Source organism: Bubalus bubalis, chromosome 9, assembly GCF_019923935.1.
Source record: "Bubalus bubalis isolate 160015118507 breed Murrah chromosome 9, NDDB_SH_1, whole genome shotgun sequence".
NCBI classification, from domain to species: domain Eukaryota; kingdom Metazoa; phylum Chordata; class Mammalia; order Artiodactyla; family Bovidae; genus Bubalus; species Bubalus bubalis.
The window spans coordinates 3,201,567-3,219,987 of NC_059165.1; the positions used below are offsets into that span (position 1 = coordinate 3,201,567).

Here is an 18,421-nt window from a genome sequence, read left to right on the forward strand (position 1 = left end):
AACCGTTTTGTTTTTTGCCTTTCTGTTTTTTGGGGATGGTTTTTATTACCGTCTCTTGTACAGTGTCACGAACCTCCGTCCATAGTTCTTCAGGCACTCTATCAGTTCTAATCCCTTGAATCTATTTCTCACTTCCACTGTGTAATCTGAAGGGATTTGATTTAGGTCATACCTGCACAGCTTAATGGTTTTCCCTTCTTTCTTCAATTTAAGTCTGAATTTGGCAATAAGGAGTTTATGATCTGAGCCACAGTCAGCTCCCGGTCTTGATTTTGCTGACTTTATAGAGCTTCTCCATCTTTGAGTGCAGAGAATATAGTCAGTCTGATTTTGGTATTGACCATCTGGTGATGTCCATGTGTAGTCTTTCGTGTTGTTGGAAGAGGGTGTTTGCTATGACCAGTGCATTCTCTTGGCAAAACTCTGTTAGCCTTTGACCTGCTTAATTTTGTACTCCAAGACCAAATTTGCCTGTTACTCCAGGTATCTCTTGACTTCCTACTTTTGCATTCCAGTCCCCTATGGTGAAAAGGACATATTTTTTTTTGGCATTACTTCTAGAAGTAACTAGACCTACTTCTGGTAGGTCTGCATAATAACTATTCAACTTCAGTTTTTTTGGCATTAGTGGTTGGGGCATAGACTTCGATTAATGTTATTGATATTAATATTTGTTATTTATTAATAATAATGTTGTTGATATTAATGATAATGATATTGAATGGTTTTCCTTGGAAATGAACTAAGATTATTTCAATTTAATGGTTATCTAATATTCAATTTTATGCAAACACCATAATTTATAACTTTAAGTTATTTTCTCTACTTTACTATTTAAAAAAGTCTTGTGCTAATTTCTTGTAGCTAACTGTTACCAAACACCTTTAATTAATTATTTCAATAATCTGTTATGAATAATTTTAAATACATGGAAAATTTGAAAGAATTTTAGAATGGACACCTGAATACCCACTATCTAGATTGTACAATTAACTTTTAGTGTGTTGACTTTACTGTACATCTAGTCAGTTATCCATTCTTCTTACATTTTTTGGTAAATATTTAGATGCTGAGTCATATAATTTTCAGGCCGATTTTATAAAATTTAAAAAAGTTTCTAAATCCTCCATGATTTTTAGTAATAATTTATACACCTTGAACTCTTGTCAACACTGGGTTTCTTGTTTTAATGTAACTTTTTGGATAATTTTTGATTTATAGATTTTTACTTAATTTTCTCATTTTATCTAAGATGACTTTCTTCATATGTAATACTCATAAAACAATGTTTATTTATCATTTGCTTTAATTATCTAATTTCTACTCTAGATTTTGGAAAGAAATGTATATAATTTGTTCTATATGGTGCTTCATGTTTTTTAAGGGGGACATTATACTTGTAACTTTTTAATGTACACTTGAGGAAAGTACTCAGGAAATCACTAGTCCCTTTTCTTTTAGTGTTTGCAGTAAGTGTGTAAATAAGTGTTAACTGGAATATTGGCTGTAGCACATTCAGTCTTTTTTCTCTATCACAGTGTCAATGGGCCAATGGAGGAAAAGGACACATTGCGGGCAGTCAGAGCTGGAAGCAGAATCTCATGAACTAAGCATTCGTTCACTCACTCACTGCATCATGGTTCACTTCTTGGACTTTGGTTTTATCCCTTGGACCTCTATTCCTTTCAGTCTAACAGTATGACTGATAAAAAGACTTAAGAGTAACACAGATACAAATTTGAAGTGTTAAGGAACCTAGGCCTCTTGGTGGATGGAGAGTGTGAGGCAGTTGAAGTGAGGAAATGATTAGAAGGTCACAGGGCTTACACAGCAGTGTTTTAAATGAGAGATTGCCTGCATTCTATTTTAAGAGGAATTGATAAATAATTATTTAACTTTGGTACAGCTATTTAAAAAGTTATTTGGAAATCCCGCTAGAAATATGTTGACTTTGTTATTTTTGGAGCATTCAGCAAAATCTCTTTATTTACAGCTGGGGTCGAAATGCAGAGAACTGAAAGATATTCATTTCGGCCAGTGTTACAAGATCTCAGATGAAGGCATGATCGTCATAGCTAAGGGCTGTCTGAAATTACAGAGAATATACATGCAGGAAAACAAATTAGTAAGTACTTCTTATCATCCTTCTGTTTTTCATTTAACTCTTGAATTCCTTATAACGTAGTGTTATCAGTTTTTTTCTGCTGATTTCTTTTGGTGGTTTAGAGGCAAATTCTACTTCAAAGCAAGAATCTTCTTAAAACAGTGATTTTTATGACTTGATTTTATAGTCATGTGGATGCTTGCTTATATGTGGTACTTACATTTTAAAAATTCTTCATTAGCATGTGTTAATGTGTTTTTTTCTAAACTGTGACAGTGGTAAAAGTTCATTGGAAAAAATGAAATTTGGCTGCCAGCCGTGAGTATGTAGTTGTCATTCCTTCTGATTCCCCTAGGGATTATAATAATTTTAGATAGTTAGGAATTTTTAATATTCAAGAAGATGTACATTTGTGAAATACAGCCTTTCACTTAACATGGCATAAAATGGGATTCAGTAAATTGAGACAGATAATCTTGGTAGTTACATAGGTTTTAGAGTGTTACATAGAATTTATATTATGTTTTAAGCACATGTGTAGATAATCATACACGCTGTTTTATAAATATATTTAAAACCATGTAATTTTCTCTTTTTGAGATATACTTTACATATCATAAAGTTTACCTTTTCAAAATGTACAATTCAGTATTTTTAGTATATGCATAAAGTTATGCAGTCATCATCACTAGTTCTGAAATGGTCTCATTGTCCCGTAAAGAAGCTTTGTGTCCAGTAGCTGCCCCTCTTCGTTCCGCCTTCTTCTAGCTCATGGCAGCTGGTAGTCTACTTTTGGTTTCCATGGATTTGTCTGTTCCAGGCATTTCATATAAACAGAACACAATATGTGGTCTTTTGTATCTACCTTCTTTGCCTTACCATATTTTTTCAAAGTTCATTTGTGTTGTAGCATGTATCAGAGCTTCAGTCCTTTTTATAGCTGAATAATATTCCAAATTCATTTAACTTTGATTTGATGAGTATGCAGTATAGAAAAAGAAAACTTTTTAACAGAAAAAGTTGTCACTGCAGAGGCATTAGTAGAGTTCTTGATGTTGAAAAAATACTCTACATTAAAATGTAGGCAAGATGGCCCTGACCATGTATCAGATTTACAAAGAAGATGTGCTTTTTAACTGTATCTGCAAATTAAGAGATCTTTTTGTTGCTCGCCCCTCCTTAGAGTTGGTTTACAAAATTTAGTAAATACCTCTCATGTATTAAGGTAAGTTTTGAAAAGTCTCTAAGAAGCCTCAGCACTTCAAGTAAGATAATGCTTTTTTTTTTTTTTAAAAAGATTATAGTAAGAAAAAATTGAAACACTGAATTAAAAATATATGCTTTTATTAACACATAGAATTATATATTTCTCTAAAATTACATAATAAAAATACTTCCTATTCCTCTTTACATTTAATACAATTTTAATAATCACTCCTGAGTCTTTATGTTCTTTTGGAGACAGTAAGGTCTTCTGGGTCAGAGAGAGTGAATTTTTGAATCCTGCATTGTGACCCTGGGAAAGCTACTTAGGGTTTCTGAAAGTCTTTTGCAAATTGGGTTATTAGTGTTTGTCTTTTTGTGGGTTGTGGTTTTGAGGATTAAATGACATAATGTCCTTAAATTGTGAAGTATTAATTTTGACTCAGGAAACATAAAAAACTAGTGGTTTTTATGAGATCTTGACTGTGTGTGTCGTCTGTTTCCACTTTACACTCAAGATAAATTAAAAGATGGTAATCCCGACTTACAGTTTTTAATATTTCTCACATAATGGAAACATTTATTGACTGATTAATATTTGTTTTCTTGTTGAGCAAAACCAGAGAAACATTTTTCTTTTTTTATTTGTCTTTAGGGTGAAAACCTTTTATTAATTAGAGAAAACAACATAAAATGAAATTTAAAATTGACATTTAGAAAGGGCAAAACAAATCCTACCTGATCAAAGTCTTGCTTGTTTGGTTGTTCACTTTTAATGTCCCCAATCAACATTACAAAATACAAAGGTGGCGCCTCTGCACCGAAGCTGGTTTTCTTTACCTGTCTCTTGAAATTAGATGTCTGTGAGCCACTGATTCCAAGAGTGTTTTAGCCACCCAGAAGGTGACTGATCTACAGTTTGAAACCCTGCTCCGAGCATAGAATCCCACATACAGAAGATGCTCAAAACAGCTTTGTTTCAGTGAAAAATTTTGGTCAGTGGTTTCTCAAAGGAATTAACCATGTTTTTTGACGGTTCTGAAGTGAAGTGAAGTTGCTCAGTTGTGTCCGACTCTTTGCGACCCCATGGACTGTAGCCTACCAGGATCCTCTGTCCATGGGATTTTCCAGGCAATAGTACTGGAGTGGATTGCCACTTCCTTCTCCAGGGGATCTTCCCAACCCAGGGATCGAACTTAGGTCTCCTGCATTGTAGACAGACACTTTACCATCTTAGCCACCAGGGAAGTCCTAGTTATATTCAAATATCCTTGATATTATGGTCCATTAGAAAGATATTATGTACTTAGATGCTAAAGGAAATAAGTTTTTTATGTAGTGTTATTCAGTAAACATTTTGATTTCATTGTAAATTTGAGGTAATTTTTCCTATATTTTAGTTCAATGAAATTCTTTTAATTTAGAAAGAGAAATTGAGAATCATTTGAACTCTTTCTGTTGGACAGTTAAGCTGTTGATAACTCATCTCCCATAGGAACTTTGGTTTGTATTTTTAGGAATTATGAAATAAGGATAAATATTTGAATTACTTGCAAAGCTGTGACTTTAAGTAGTCTGGGTTTTTTTGCTCTGAGATGTATTATCATTAGTTCCTTAGCAACAAATATTTTAAACAGGGTAAGTAGAAATAATAATCTGCTTAATGATAAATAATATTTATATATGCAGATATGTAATTATACTGTATATTTAATTATAGACAGGGATAATAAATGTCATTTAATAGAACAGACAACTAATACAGATACTTAGGAGAATATTGTGTTTGAAAGGATGCTAGCAGAACTTTACCTGTACAGATAGATATTGATCATTAGCCAAATTATTTTGCTAATTGTCGTATCTATCTTCTTAAGAAGAACCTTCTCCAGAGTGTTCGAGTTTCATTGTGTGGCCTGAAAACAATCACAGTGCAGTGCTTTTCTAAAGCATAAAGCTTGCAACTGTGTGCTTTTCTATACACTGAGTATTTGACTGTATCTTGGCCTTTAGATGGCAGCATTGTCTTTGTATATTTCAGTGACATAGCTTTTGTGTCCTTGATGTAACTGTAAAGATAAGATGCTTGTACATGGGTTTTTGCAGATATTTATGGTTTATTTTTAATTTTGTCGTTTAAATGATTTTAGGGAAATTTTCTTTAGAAATATGAAATGCTTAGCTTTATCTTGAGTGTTAAATGGTAAACTTGCCATCTTACCCAAAGTAGCAGAATATTTGAGTGTGCTTATTTGTGGCACTGTAAGTAAGGTAGACGTTAGACTGGGGAAAGGGATGTGTTATTTACCAGAGGGAGCTTTATGCAGGTGTCAAGTGAGGACAATGACTGGACATTTTTGGATTCAGATGATTGATGATGAAGCAAAGAATTGAGGACTTAGATGTAAAATCTACCCCCCCCCCAAATAATGGGTTTTTGCTTTAGTTATTTTTTGAATGAGACAGGTGCCATGCACCTAGATTGGATGTATTTTGCATTTTCTATAAAATGTCATATAGATTATAAAAACAGATCTGAGGAATACAACTATAATGGGTGTCTAGCATGTTGTGTACAGCCATCTGTTGTCTATTAGCTGTAGCATTAACATCACTTCTGTGCAGGACTGGCTACAAATTATTCTAAAGCCATGTTTAGTTTGTGTATATAGTTACTGATGATCTAGAAACTTCAATAAGTATATTTTCTCTGCTTTTTAATTTCCTTGCTCCAGATTCTGCTTCTCTACATTTTGGACAGAAGTTCTTTGGGCACCTTTTTATTTAATTTTAAAATGATGGGGTCAGATAGATTATCTACATTTGCTATCCAACTTGATGTCTTGAAGTACTTATGTCTTAAAGATGTCTTAAAGTTTTATGATTTTGAAAATGGTTTCTATCCTAAGGCTTAGGGTCAGCATATTTGATATATATGTGTTATATTTATTTGTTATATATATATATATATGTGTTATATTTATTTATTTGTTATATTTATTTATTTGTGTTATATTTATTTAAGACATCTTAAAGATGTCTTAAAGTTTTATGATTTTGAAAATGGTTTCTATCCTAAGGCTTAGGGTCAGCATATTTGATATATATGTGTTATATTTATTTGTTATATTTATTTGGCCTATTTTTAGCATCTTGTACTTTGTGGAGTTATGAACTAGTATAGATTTCGGAGTTACCCAAGAAACTAGTAATATATTATGAATAGATTTTAGAAAGTTTTCAGGAAATGATGTATGTTTTCTGGTTAAAACTTGATTTCCTGTCAGTTAATTATGACTTTTTGTTTTTTTCAACCTCCTGGTGAATTATTTTACTAGTTTTATAATTCTGTACCATCTCCTTTGGCTCCTGCTGTAACATTATTTGTAACATTGTTTTTAATGTTGTCATCCTTTGGAGGCCTACATGTATGAAGTAGGATCTAAATTTACCTCTCTTGGTTTCCTTCTTCCAGGCTGAAAGCATTTTAGGGAATGAATGAAGCAAACACTTAAGTTTGAGTTGAAATGAATTCATCCTGTGATCCAACAGTTTCTTAATCATGTGATGCAGTTAATTATCTTAATTTTTGTACTTTGATCTCCTTGTTTGTAGAAAGGATATAGTACTACCTCAGACTTGTTCTTAGGCAGATCAGACTAAAAGAGATTGAGGTGAAGTACAAAATGTTGTTTAGTCGCTCAGTTGTGTACAACTTGTTGCAACCCCATGGACTGCAGCACGCCAGGCCTCCCTGTCCATCACCAGCTCCTGGAGTTTACTCAGACTCATGTCCACTGAGTCAGTGACGCCATCCAACCATATCATCCTCTGTCGTCCCTTTCTCCTCCTGCCCTCAATCTTTCCCAGCATCAGGGTCTTTTCCAATGAGTCAGCTTTTCACATCAGGTGGCCAGAGTATTAGAGCTTCAGCTTCAGCATCAGTCCTTCCAATGAATATTCAGGACTGATCTCCTTTAGGATGGGCTGGTTGGATCTCCTTGCAGTCCAAGGGACTCTTAAGAGTTTTCTCCAACACCACAGTTCAAAAGCATCAATTCTTCTGCGCTCAGCCTTCTTTATGGTCCAACTCTCACATCCATACATGACTACTGGAAAAACCACAGCTTTGACTAGATGGACCTTTGTTGGCAAAGTAACGTCTCTGCTTTTTAATATGCTGCATATAGTTCCAAATGTAGGAGTCTTTATTAAAAGCTTTTTTCTTCCTCTCCCGATCAGAGTTCACTTTCTGGAGTCTACCAGTTTGAACTGGCCGTTGTCAGTGCCTGCTGTCGCTGACTGTTCCTGATTTCATCCATTAGTTACCCACACAGTTTAATTCTTTATTTTTGCTGCTTGCTGTAATTTGAGGTTGTTGAAGCAGTTAAGTGAGTAGACTGGTAGCCATATTATCATCACCTAGGGTAAGTAAGGTAAACATTTGCATCAAAGCTTAAATAGCAGTAACTAATTCAGCATTCTGTTAAGGCTTGTCTTTCCTGACTCTTGCTTTTCAACTTAGAGTGAATATATTAAGGGATATGGTCCCTGCTACCCTCCAGTACCCCCACTACATTCTTGATATCTTATTCCTTAAATACTGCTTGAGAAGTGAGTTTACTTGTAATCCTAGACATAAGTGATGTACATTTATGAAGGATTGCATTTTGTAAGTACTCACTTTGGCTTCCAGAGTCTCCTAGGGTAGATACTCGTCTTCATTGCCTTTCCCCTCTGAATGGACAAAGCATTTACTTGCATCAAGAGCGGTAGTTCCCAGTAAACAGTGATGCACAAATATGGCATTCTAGAGATGGTGATGTTAAGTTATTAAACTTCATCTTGTCTTTGTTACTACATTTCAGAATTTTGCTTTCAGTTTTTGATATTTAAAAAGACTTAGTAGTGGTTATCTAACTGAGTGTTTATCATGTACCCAGGTACAATGTAGTTTTACATAATTAATTTTCACTTATTCCATTTTACAGATGAGGAAATTGAGGCCTTGAAAGATTAAGTAACAATAGGTAAATGTCACAGTCAAGGTTTTAACCCAGATCTGTCGGATTCCCGAGCATTTGTCTTCAAGACCTTTGATTGCCTGGATACATCACAGATGGAGCTAAATCTATATGCCTTTGAACCAAGCAGTAATTTCCAAAAGGCATTATCCCTCTTAAAACATTTACTGACAGGTTCTGTAAGGCATCAAAGGAGAAAGTTAATTGTTAGCATGAGCAGAAGATCCTTTTGCTAGAATAATAACTTTTTTTTAGGGGGAGCTGCTAATACTAATAGAGATACACTCAACTCTTTTCTAGGAAAATTGTCAAAGAGAAGAAGTGTCTTCTGGAGAGTGTTTAATGTTGATATTAACCCTGTATAAATATAATTAATTTTATTAGAATTGCACTTATGCAACATTTTTTACTTTTCACAAACATAATGTATTTTTTATGAAGTTTGTATTTAGAAGCTAAATATTTTGTCTAATAGATTTAATAAAAATTCTAATGAGTTAATGAACTGATAGCTTTCCACTCTATCCCTTAACACTGTTTCAGATGTTGATTTGGTGCAGTTAAAAATGGAATACCTACTGTGTGCCAGGCACTCAGTAGTGTTAAGGAATTTAAAAAGTTATACTGCCAAAGAAAGGATATCCTTTTCTAGTGATAAGTGCTGTGGAAATGCCAGTCGCAAAATAAATACTTCTGTGAGAGACCAGGGAGGAATCAGGAAATCCTGTTCATAATCGGTGGCGTTTGAACTGGGTCTTGATTGATGCGTAGCGATGTGGCGACTGTGAAGCAAGCACACATTTCGTGAGAAAAGCGCTGCTGTGGGGAATAGCGTTGACAAAAGCAAGGCATTGGAAATACGTGGAATGTCTACTTAGCAGTGGAGAAGGAAATGGCAACCCACTCCAGTGTTCTTGCCTGGAGAATCCCAGGGACGGAGAAGCCTGGTAGGCTGCAGTCCATGGGGTCGCACAGAGTCGGACAGGACTGAAGCGACTTAGCAACAGCAGCAGCTAGTTAGTAGTGGGTGTCCAAGTAAGATTAGGATTTTATCGTGGTGGGGGAAGTGTTCATAATTGGGTCTGTGAAGGTAGGTAGGGATCAGGTTGTTAAGTTTCTTGAGTGTCATGATAAGAAATTTGTGTATCTCTTGGTAACTGGGATTGTAGTTTGAGATTTCTAATTTGATATGTGGTTAAATATTTTAGTCTTGTATATTTTCTAATTTAGGAATTTAAAAAAATTCAAAATATTGAAAAGAGTAGTAACATCTGTAATATAAGCCCGTCAACTAGACATTGACAGTTGTTAGCCTTTTTTGTCAGAGAAGGCAATGGCACCCCACTCCAGTACTCTTGCCTGGAAAATCCCATGGATGGAGGAGCCTGGTGGGCTGCAGTCCACGGGGTCGCTAAGAGTCGGCCACGACAGAGCGACTTCACTTTCACTTTTCACTTTCATGCGTTGGAGAAGGAAATGGCAACCCACTCCAGTGTTCTTGCCTGGAGAATCCCAGGGATGGGGGAGCCTGGTGGGCTGCCATCTATGGGGTCGTACAGACTCGGACACAACTGAAGTGACTTAGCAGCAGCCTTTTTGTTAAATTTGTTTCTTCTTGAATTAATAAAGCAAATAAACTTGAAGTCTCTTGTCTTACATCCCATGTTACCACTGTCTCTTTCTAGAGGTAACTACTGTGATGATCTAAAATGCTTAGAAAACCAACAGCTTTAGCAAACATAATGGACCACAAACAACAGTATAGTATTGCTCAGTGTGTGGTCACAAGTGGCTCGTGTCTAATGTTACATGGTTAACTTCTGGTCTCACGTAGTTTGTCAGTCTGCAATCTCCTTTGTTTACTTTTAAGTTGTTTTTGGTATCTAGCTTAATGAATATGTAATTCCTTCTTTTAAATTTTTAGTGTTCTATAAATGTATGTATCTCGTGTTTATCCATTCACATTAAGGGACCCTTATATTGCTTCCATTGTTTTGCTTTATAGGTAAGGTTAACAATAAAAGCTTTGTGCAAGTCTCTTGGCTTATCTATGAGAATTTCTCTGGGAGCTAGTCTAGAAATGTAATTAAAGGGAGCTAAGATATCAGATACATTTTGAAAATTTTGATAGATGTCAAGTTGCTCTTCATGAGTAACTGAAATCATGGTTTACAGGTGTATCTTGCTGATGGATTGTCAGCTCTTTTGAGGGTAAAGAGTATCATGTTTCGTTTTTATCCCATCCACCCACATATTGGCACATAGTAGATATTCAATAAATGTTGGTTTAGTGACTAATGGCTTACTGTTGAATTGAATATACTTTTAAAGGTATTTCTTCTAGCATTTTGGGAACATGCTTTAAAAAGTGGGTGAACTTAAGCTTATAAATAAAAGCTTGAAGAACAGGTTGAAGATGGAGAGTCCGTGGCTTTCCGACTTTGCAGTCCGTACATCTCTTTGATCTGGTTACTGTATCAGTGATGCTGTTCTTCATGTATCAGGTTTACCCAGCCAGAGTCATTCATGTTCTCAAGGGTTATTTTCTGAGATAATATTTCTTAACAACATGCCATTCTGATGAACTAGAATATAATTTTATCCTTGTAAAAATTACATTGACTCGTACCTTCTTACCATTAATAAAATTGGCTTTATTTTGTTCAGTGATATTCAGAAGATCTACTTTAATTAAAAGCTAGAGTTATTTGGCAAACCTGAAAAAAAGTTAAAATGTTATTTGGCATATTTTTCAAATTGCAGAATGAATGCATTTTTATTCATTATACATTCTTTGGTAGAGCTTACCATCTCTCTTTTAGAACTGTTTTTCTGTTTTCCTTCTGTGGGTATCTTTTTCATCAGATGTCTTGGTAAGGACTTACCTGAATTGTATTCCTTCATTTGAAAGGCATAGAAAACTGAAGAATGAGTGCACGTGTGTGTGTGTCTTTCTTCTCCTGTGGACCGGTGTGGTAGAGGGCAGGCAGTAGCTTCGATAATATCCAAATAATTTTTCTTTGGATTGCATCAGTTTTGTTTTTTGTTTCTTTTTTACCCAGCATGTTTATTTAACTAATTGTATTAATTTAATGACGTTAAATTTAGTTCACAGATTTTTGGGGGCCCATCAGCTGATGATAGGAGTTCCTCAGATTCAAACAATCACAAGTTGAAGCAAGCTTGGTGTTAAAAACTGATACAGGTATTCCAGTATTGATAATGAAGAATTTATTATAGCTAAAAGTTTTGTTGTTGTTGTTGTTAGGTCGCTAAGTTGTGTCTGACTATTTAGCGACCCCATGGACTATATAGTCTACCAGGCTCCTCTGTCCATGGATTTCCCAAGCAAGAATACTGGAATGGGTTGTCATTTCCTTCTCCAGGGGATCTTCCTGACCCGGGGATTGAACCTGAGGCTCCTGTCACGTTTCCTTACCACTCAGCCACTAGGGAAACTTGGAATAGGAGACTCAGATAGTATTTGCATATTGTTAATTTTTTTGGGGGGGTGGCTCAGATTCTAGATTACTGAAAATAAATTTATTCTGGGTTTAAAATTTATAGTTGATAGGTTATCCCTAGTATTGCAGTTCTTTTACTGGTATTATTTTCCACTTACATACTCTGTAGTTTAGATCCTTTTTTTTTTTAATGTAGTTTTTGTTTACTTTTTCTAGGAGTGCATATTAAAAAATCAGAGATTTGGAACAAATCAAATTATTTCTCAAATATAAATGTGAAAGTGCTGTCTTAGTCTCTGTGCTCAAGTGTTGGCAAGTGGGTTGAGATAAAGAGCCAAATGGTTAGACTTAGCAAATAGAAACTTTATAAGGTTAAATAACAGTGGAATGCTGGGAGTACATTAAGTCTGCCGTTTATGAGCACACATTCTTCAACTGCCTTTCTAGGCTGTCAGTCAACAAGTGAGATGTGTTGCTTAGATCTGGTGAGAAGTTTTGGCTTATAGCTGTCACAAGGCTGTTAGTGTATTAAGATATGCAAGACTTAATTCCATTTACTGTTTTCGTGATTAGGCTTTAGGGGAGAAGAATTTCTCTTTTTCTTTCTTTTTTAGGTTGTGCCTTTCAGAAGGTCTTTTATAAACTATAGTTGAATCTGGCTACCAGGTGATAAGATGCTTCTTTCCAAGTATTTTATTGTAGTTATTATCAAAAGAGACATTGTCATGAAAGTGCATCTAGACATCCTGTGGTGAGGACTGCTCCTATTTCTGCTGCAGACTTTGCTTATCCATATTGCCTATATTGTTTCTTTTTGCTATCTTTTCTTCATGTTCTTATTAAAGGTCTAGAATGAGTTTACAGATGAGAGTATTGGGGTAAAATCTTTGCCTTGGACTGTATCTTATGGTTTTTAGTAGCTGAGAAATTCAGGCCAGGTGAAATATATACTATTTTGATATTACTTATGTTTTAACCCTCCAATTGCTTCCTGTTTTATGTAGCCACATAAAATTTAGGTTGCAGAAAAGACCAATATTGTATTTTTCTTTAATGAGCGCTCTACTTCACTATTTTTGGTTTCTAAACTGTGATAGACTCCAGGAGAGTTCTTGGGAATAGAAAATTTGTTGAGTCTATTGCCAGGTTTTCATTGACTATTTTTGATTTAAGCATAATATCTAGGTATTTATCATTCACTGTAATGTGATACATAAATGAATATATTGAGAATTTGTAATCCAAAGATAAATAGTTATATATCAGACTCCTAATTAAACTGTGTCTGGGTGATTAGTCTTATCTTTTATTTTCCCCTTATTGAATATATATCTCTGAGAAAACAAAGAGGAAGGTATATATTTATATACATTGTTTTTAAAATGCCTATCAAACGACTACAGATTATAAAATTATCTTGATCATTTAATGCTGGATTTTTGCTTTGACTCCTCTGAGAACAAGGTATAATTAGGTTAAGCCGTGACTTGTAGGTTCACTGAGTGGGAATCAAAATACAGTCCCATGCCTGTTTACTAGGTTAATGCTAACTTTAAATATTTGATGATACTTACAGATACTTTGGGGGCTTCCCTTGTAGCTCAGTCGTTAAAGAATCTGCCTGCAGTGCAGGAGACCTGGGTTCAATCCCTGGGTTGGGAAGATCCCCTGGAGAAGGAAATGGCAACCTATTCCAGTATCCTTGCCTGGAAAATCTAATGGACAGAGGAGCCTGGTGGGCTGCAGTCCATGGGGTCGCAAAGAGTTGGGCATGACTGAGCGACTAACACTTATAGATAGTTTGATATTTTTTATGTTTTAAGTTCTTGCAGGACACAATTTTATACACACACATATATTGATATATTAATAAGTACTTTTTAATCATATATAACTGTAGTCAGTTCCATTGTGTAATCTATGATATATTTTCATAAACTACAATTGTGTCAAGCTTATGAGTGAAGAACTTAAAGGAAAACAGTGTGAAAGATAATGGTATATTGTATATTCCACTGGATTCTGTCATGGCCTAAGACATTTCTAAGACTGGCTTTGTTATTTTTTAAATCTACAACTTAGAAATACTCTTGCTAAACTACTGTATTCATCATTTCAGGAACTTGTAGTGGTTGACTACAAAAATTTCTCCAGTTACTTGTCTCTGTTCTCATTATGTTCTCAACTAGTCTATTTACATTTTCTGTTGTCATCTTGCTTTCTTCCAATATGTGTTCAAGCGGAGTGAAAGATGATTGTTTTGGTTAAATATTCTTTAAGAATTCGACCGCATTTATTACTTTCTAGTACTCTGTCAACTTCCTTTATTATTTCATATTAATCCATTGATAATTTGTTGTAGGTTTCAAGGCTTCAGTCTAATCATGTAAGCTCCTTAAAAATGGGGATGTCTTTTTTTTTTAATTTGTATATAGTAACTGACTATATATTTGTTAATGTTTTGACTAAATGGTTAAAAATTAATCTTTTTATACTTAGAAATTATAAATTTTCTGAAAAGGACAGTTAGTTAAGATGAACCTTCTATTCTGAATTTTTCTTCTGGAAAAATTCTTTTTGTGCCCAAAAGAAAGATCTTAAAAATTAAAATCTTTAATGAGGCACATGTCAGTCACTTTAAGTATGATTATGACCAACCTAGATAGCATATTCAAAAGCAGAGACATTACTTTGCCAACAAAGGTTTGTCTAGTCAAGGCTATGGTTTTTCCTGTGGTCATGTATGGATGTGAGAGTTGGACTGTGAAGAAGGCTGAGTGCCGAAGAATTGATGCTTTTGAACTGTGGTGTTGGAGAGGACTCTTGAGAGTCCCCTGGACTGCAAGGAGATCCAACCTGTCCATTCTGAAGGAGATCAGCCTTGGGATTTCTTTGGAAGGAATGATGCTGAAGCTGAAACTCCAGTACTTTGGCCACCTCATGCGAAGAGTTGACTCATTGGAAAAGACTCTGATGCTGGGAGGGATTGGGGGCAGGAGGAGAAGGGGACGACAGAGGATGAGATGGCTGGATGGCATCACTGACTTGATGGACGTGAGTCTGAGTGAACTCCGGGAGTTGGTGATGGACAGGGAGGCCTGGTGTGCTGTGATTCAGAGTCGCAAAGAGTCAGACACGACTGAGCGACTGATCTGATCTGATGTATATATAAGATACCTTTTAGTATAAAAGAGTCAGTTTTTATTAATGGCTAAACTGGTGAAATATATTTATTCTATAGTGGTGTCAAGTGCTTTTCATTAGTGTTCTTCCCAGAAAAATGGCAGTCATACTTTGAGGAAGTAAAATCTTTCCTCGAAGATAAGAGAGAGGTATGTCCTCCTCAAGAGTTAAGTAGCTTTTAAGAACTGATTTTTAAAAGCTGAATCAAGTCTTGTGACTTTAAAGCTGTTTTCTTTTTTATTGCAAATTACCTGTTAGATACTTGGTTTGCATTCCATTGAGGATATTTGAGTTGTTCCAGTGCTTTCACCAGTGTATTTTCCTTCCTTGCTTTCAGAAAATGCTAACAAAAATCTCTTGAGCTTGCTTAGAATTGTGGTCCTTTTTCTGTTGTCATTTTTAATCACTTGATTTTTCTTAAAAAGATGAAAGTTAACAACTTGCATTTATGTTTGTTTGGAAGAGCTTGCTTTTATTGTTGCAGTTAGAAAGAGATAAGTATAATATTTGATACATATCTTGATTGCATAGTACCCAGAAAATGTATCAAACATATCTGGCATTAAATTTAATTAGAACATTGACATTGTGTGCTTACCATGATATACCATGCAGAAGATTACACTGACAGTTTTTAATACTTTATATTCTTATTTTTTAAGTATCATAAATTGGTTCCATTTATGTTGTTATCTTTTGGTTCTTTAATATGTCCTAATAGTTTTATAGAATCAAAAATTAGGGAAAGAATACAGCAAAAGAAGCATAGATAGGTATCTTGTTAGAATAATGTAGTTTATTTCTTCATTTTCTTGGAGAATTAAGTGGCATTTGGAAAACTTAAGGAAAAAATTGGGCAAGTATTGGGTCAGCAAGCTGTATTGTTTATCCTTGGATTAAATTGTGCTTTTTCAGTTTAGAAGTGCTACCTTTTTCTGGTATACGTAGATGACTTTCTTCTGTCAAGTCAGTCCGAGTGTGTATATAAGCATCATCTGTTTTTATATATTAGAGTCTATTTAAAACCATCACATTATAATAATATACTTTATGATACTTTTAGATTACAGTCAAGATAGACTTTTTTTTTCAAGAAGAGTAAAATAGTGCTGACTGTTGGTCAGTATTAGTATAGGAGATATTTCACATACAGTCTTCTTCAAAGGTATTAATCAGTATCAGTTGGTGTATGGATTTGCCCAGTGTTGCAGTTTCATTCTTCAGATGTGAGAGTGTTTCCCCTTTCTCTCCATCAAGGCATATCTTTCTTTAGCTGTTGTACATACTAATTTCTCCAGTTATTGGAATTAACTTGTAATCGCTTTAATGCTTCCTCCTCACCTTAGAGATTTTGTATTTATCCATGTCTAAAGTTAGTTATTTGATTTTATGCATTATAATATTAAAGGTATATTAAGTTTGCATGGGTATATTATTGATCAAGTACTTCCTTCTTCTGACCTTTCCTTTCTTTAAAAAAAAAAAAAAATGACAACCTTGAAAGTGATCTTAGAAGGCCTCTAAACCTGCTTTCTGCAAATCCTTTTATTGCATGCCTGATGAGCTGTGTGTGTGTGTGTGAAGGTTATTTATTAATGAATATATAAGAACTCATGCAATATTCTAATGACAGTTGAAAATTTGTTAGTGAAATGGTATCAAAGTGGTATTTGACCAAATTTTTAAAATTTTTAGCATTTAAAATTATTACTATTAATGCCTTAAAGAAAGGTTACATATACTCACCACATTGTTTAAACAAAACTGGAGGAACTTATTTTCAGTACTGATTAGCACCAAATTAGTGTGAGAATCCGCAATTTAACAATCTAAACCTTGCCTCTTCTGCATATGTACATTGTTTTAGGGGACCTTCCCATTTTAGGTGGTGTATGGTGCTAAGTAGTGGTCCTCTAAAACTTTTGTGGTTTCATTTACAATTAACATGCTCTTTGGCAGCTGGCCTTTATTAATCTCACACCATGGGTTTGAAACTTTTTCCTTAAAGCTTTATAGTTGAATTACAATACATTGTGTCCTTTGTTTTCTCCTGGAAAAGGATTTAAACAAACTTTCTATTGCACCTGTTGAATATGTATTTCATAGTAACCACCATGAAGTTTGCAGCATTTAAGAAGATGAAGAAGCAGAGATAAAAGATACATATTCAAGAAGGCTTGGTTTCACAGTTGGTGCATAATCCTTTCTGCTGTCATTGGTACCCTAACCCTGTACCTACCAGAACAAAAGGAGCTGAATTGGAAATTGTGGGAGCTGGGGAGCATTCAGTTGGCAGCCCATCGCTTGGCCCATAGGCGTTGTCAGGTCTCAGTTTGATGCCCTTTATTCTTTCTGACAGATGTGAGGTAGGGTCTACGAGGGGGAAGTCATTACTAGAGAGAGGGCAGTGTCAGATCAAAAGTAACCAGTGATCAAACAAGGTAAAGGGCTGTGGAAAATAGGCTCTCTTTCTGGCCTCAACACCTGCCTGATCACTGAAGGGGATAGTTTTTCTGTGTCAGGGCAAGTTGATTTTCTTTGATGTACAGTGAATTAGAAGTCAGAATGGAAGCTTAACTGGAGTGCAGAAGATTTTTACATCCTAGTTCTTGAGCAGTTTAGATGTTTAAACATTTTACTTTAATTATCTAGAGGTTATAGAGTCATTCTCTGTAGAATAAAATATAAAGACTCACCCCGACTAACTTTGTTATCAGTATTTCTTTAGAGGTAGTATTAATGAACAAACAAATTTCAGTATTGTATACTACAGGCTGAGAAGTCATTGAACTCTTTCTTTCAAACATCTAACTAGAACTAATCAGAACATTTATATGATTATAATGATGTATAACAAATGCTAAGCATGGCACATAGTAGGACCCTTCAGTGGTAAAATTTCAAAAGTAACCTAAGTAATTTAAAAAAAATGAATTAACTCTTTCTCCCTAGTGGGAAAATTATTACTGTTATTATTAGAAATTATTATTGTATTTTGTCTTAAGGTAACCCTTTCTAACCAAGTTATTTGAAAGAAGATTTACTGAGACAGTCTCACTGAGGTTTTATATGTGTGCTTCTTTTCCCTGCCCTTTGATCTTTGTAGGTATGTGACTAAAGTCTGGAGGAGGATGATATTTTTATTTTCTGTTAGTTTTCTATGTGGATAAATTGACAATTGAGGCATATTTCTAAAAATTTCAGTTTTTCTTCACATTAAGGTTAAAGATTTGCCTGCTACTAGATTTCACCGTCCAATTTTTGGTATTTTAAATACTGCTGAATTTCGTCCAAGCTCATAGTTGGCAGTCATTTGTCTTCAAATGAGAATTTACAGCCTTTTAAAAATTATTTTTAATCTAATAATTTATCTGCTCATCTTTGCCAAAAGTTTCATTTTTGTCTGTTTTTGATAATTAGGTAACATAAATCTCCTTTCTTCA

At 34.7% G+C, this 18,421-nt stretch overlaps 1 protein-coding gene across 1 annotated transcript in view; it reads left to right on the plus strand.

The window, feature by feature from the left end:
• Positions 1-18,421, plus strand: part of FBXL17 (F-box and leucine rich repeat protein 17) — a 521,490-nt gene that overhangs the window by 41,256 nt on the left and 461,813 nt on the right. The window contains exon 4 of the mRNA XM_006067398.4: positions 1,994-2,125. Within this exon, the coding sequence (XP_006067460.2) occupies positions 1,994-2,125 (132 nt within the window). The remainder of the gene's footprint in view (positions 1-1,993; positions 2,126-18,421) is intronic.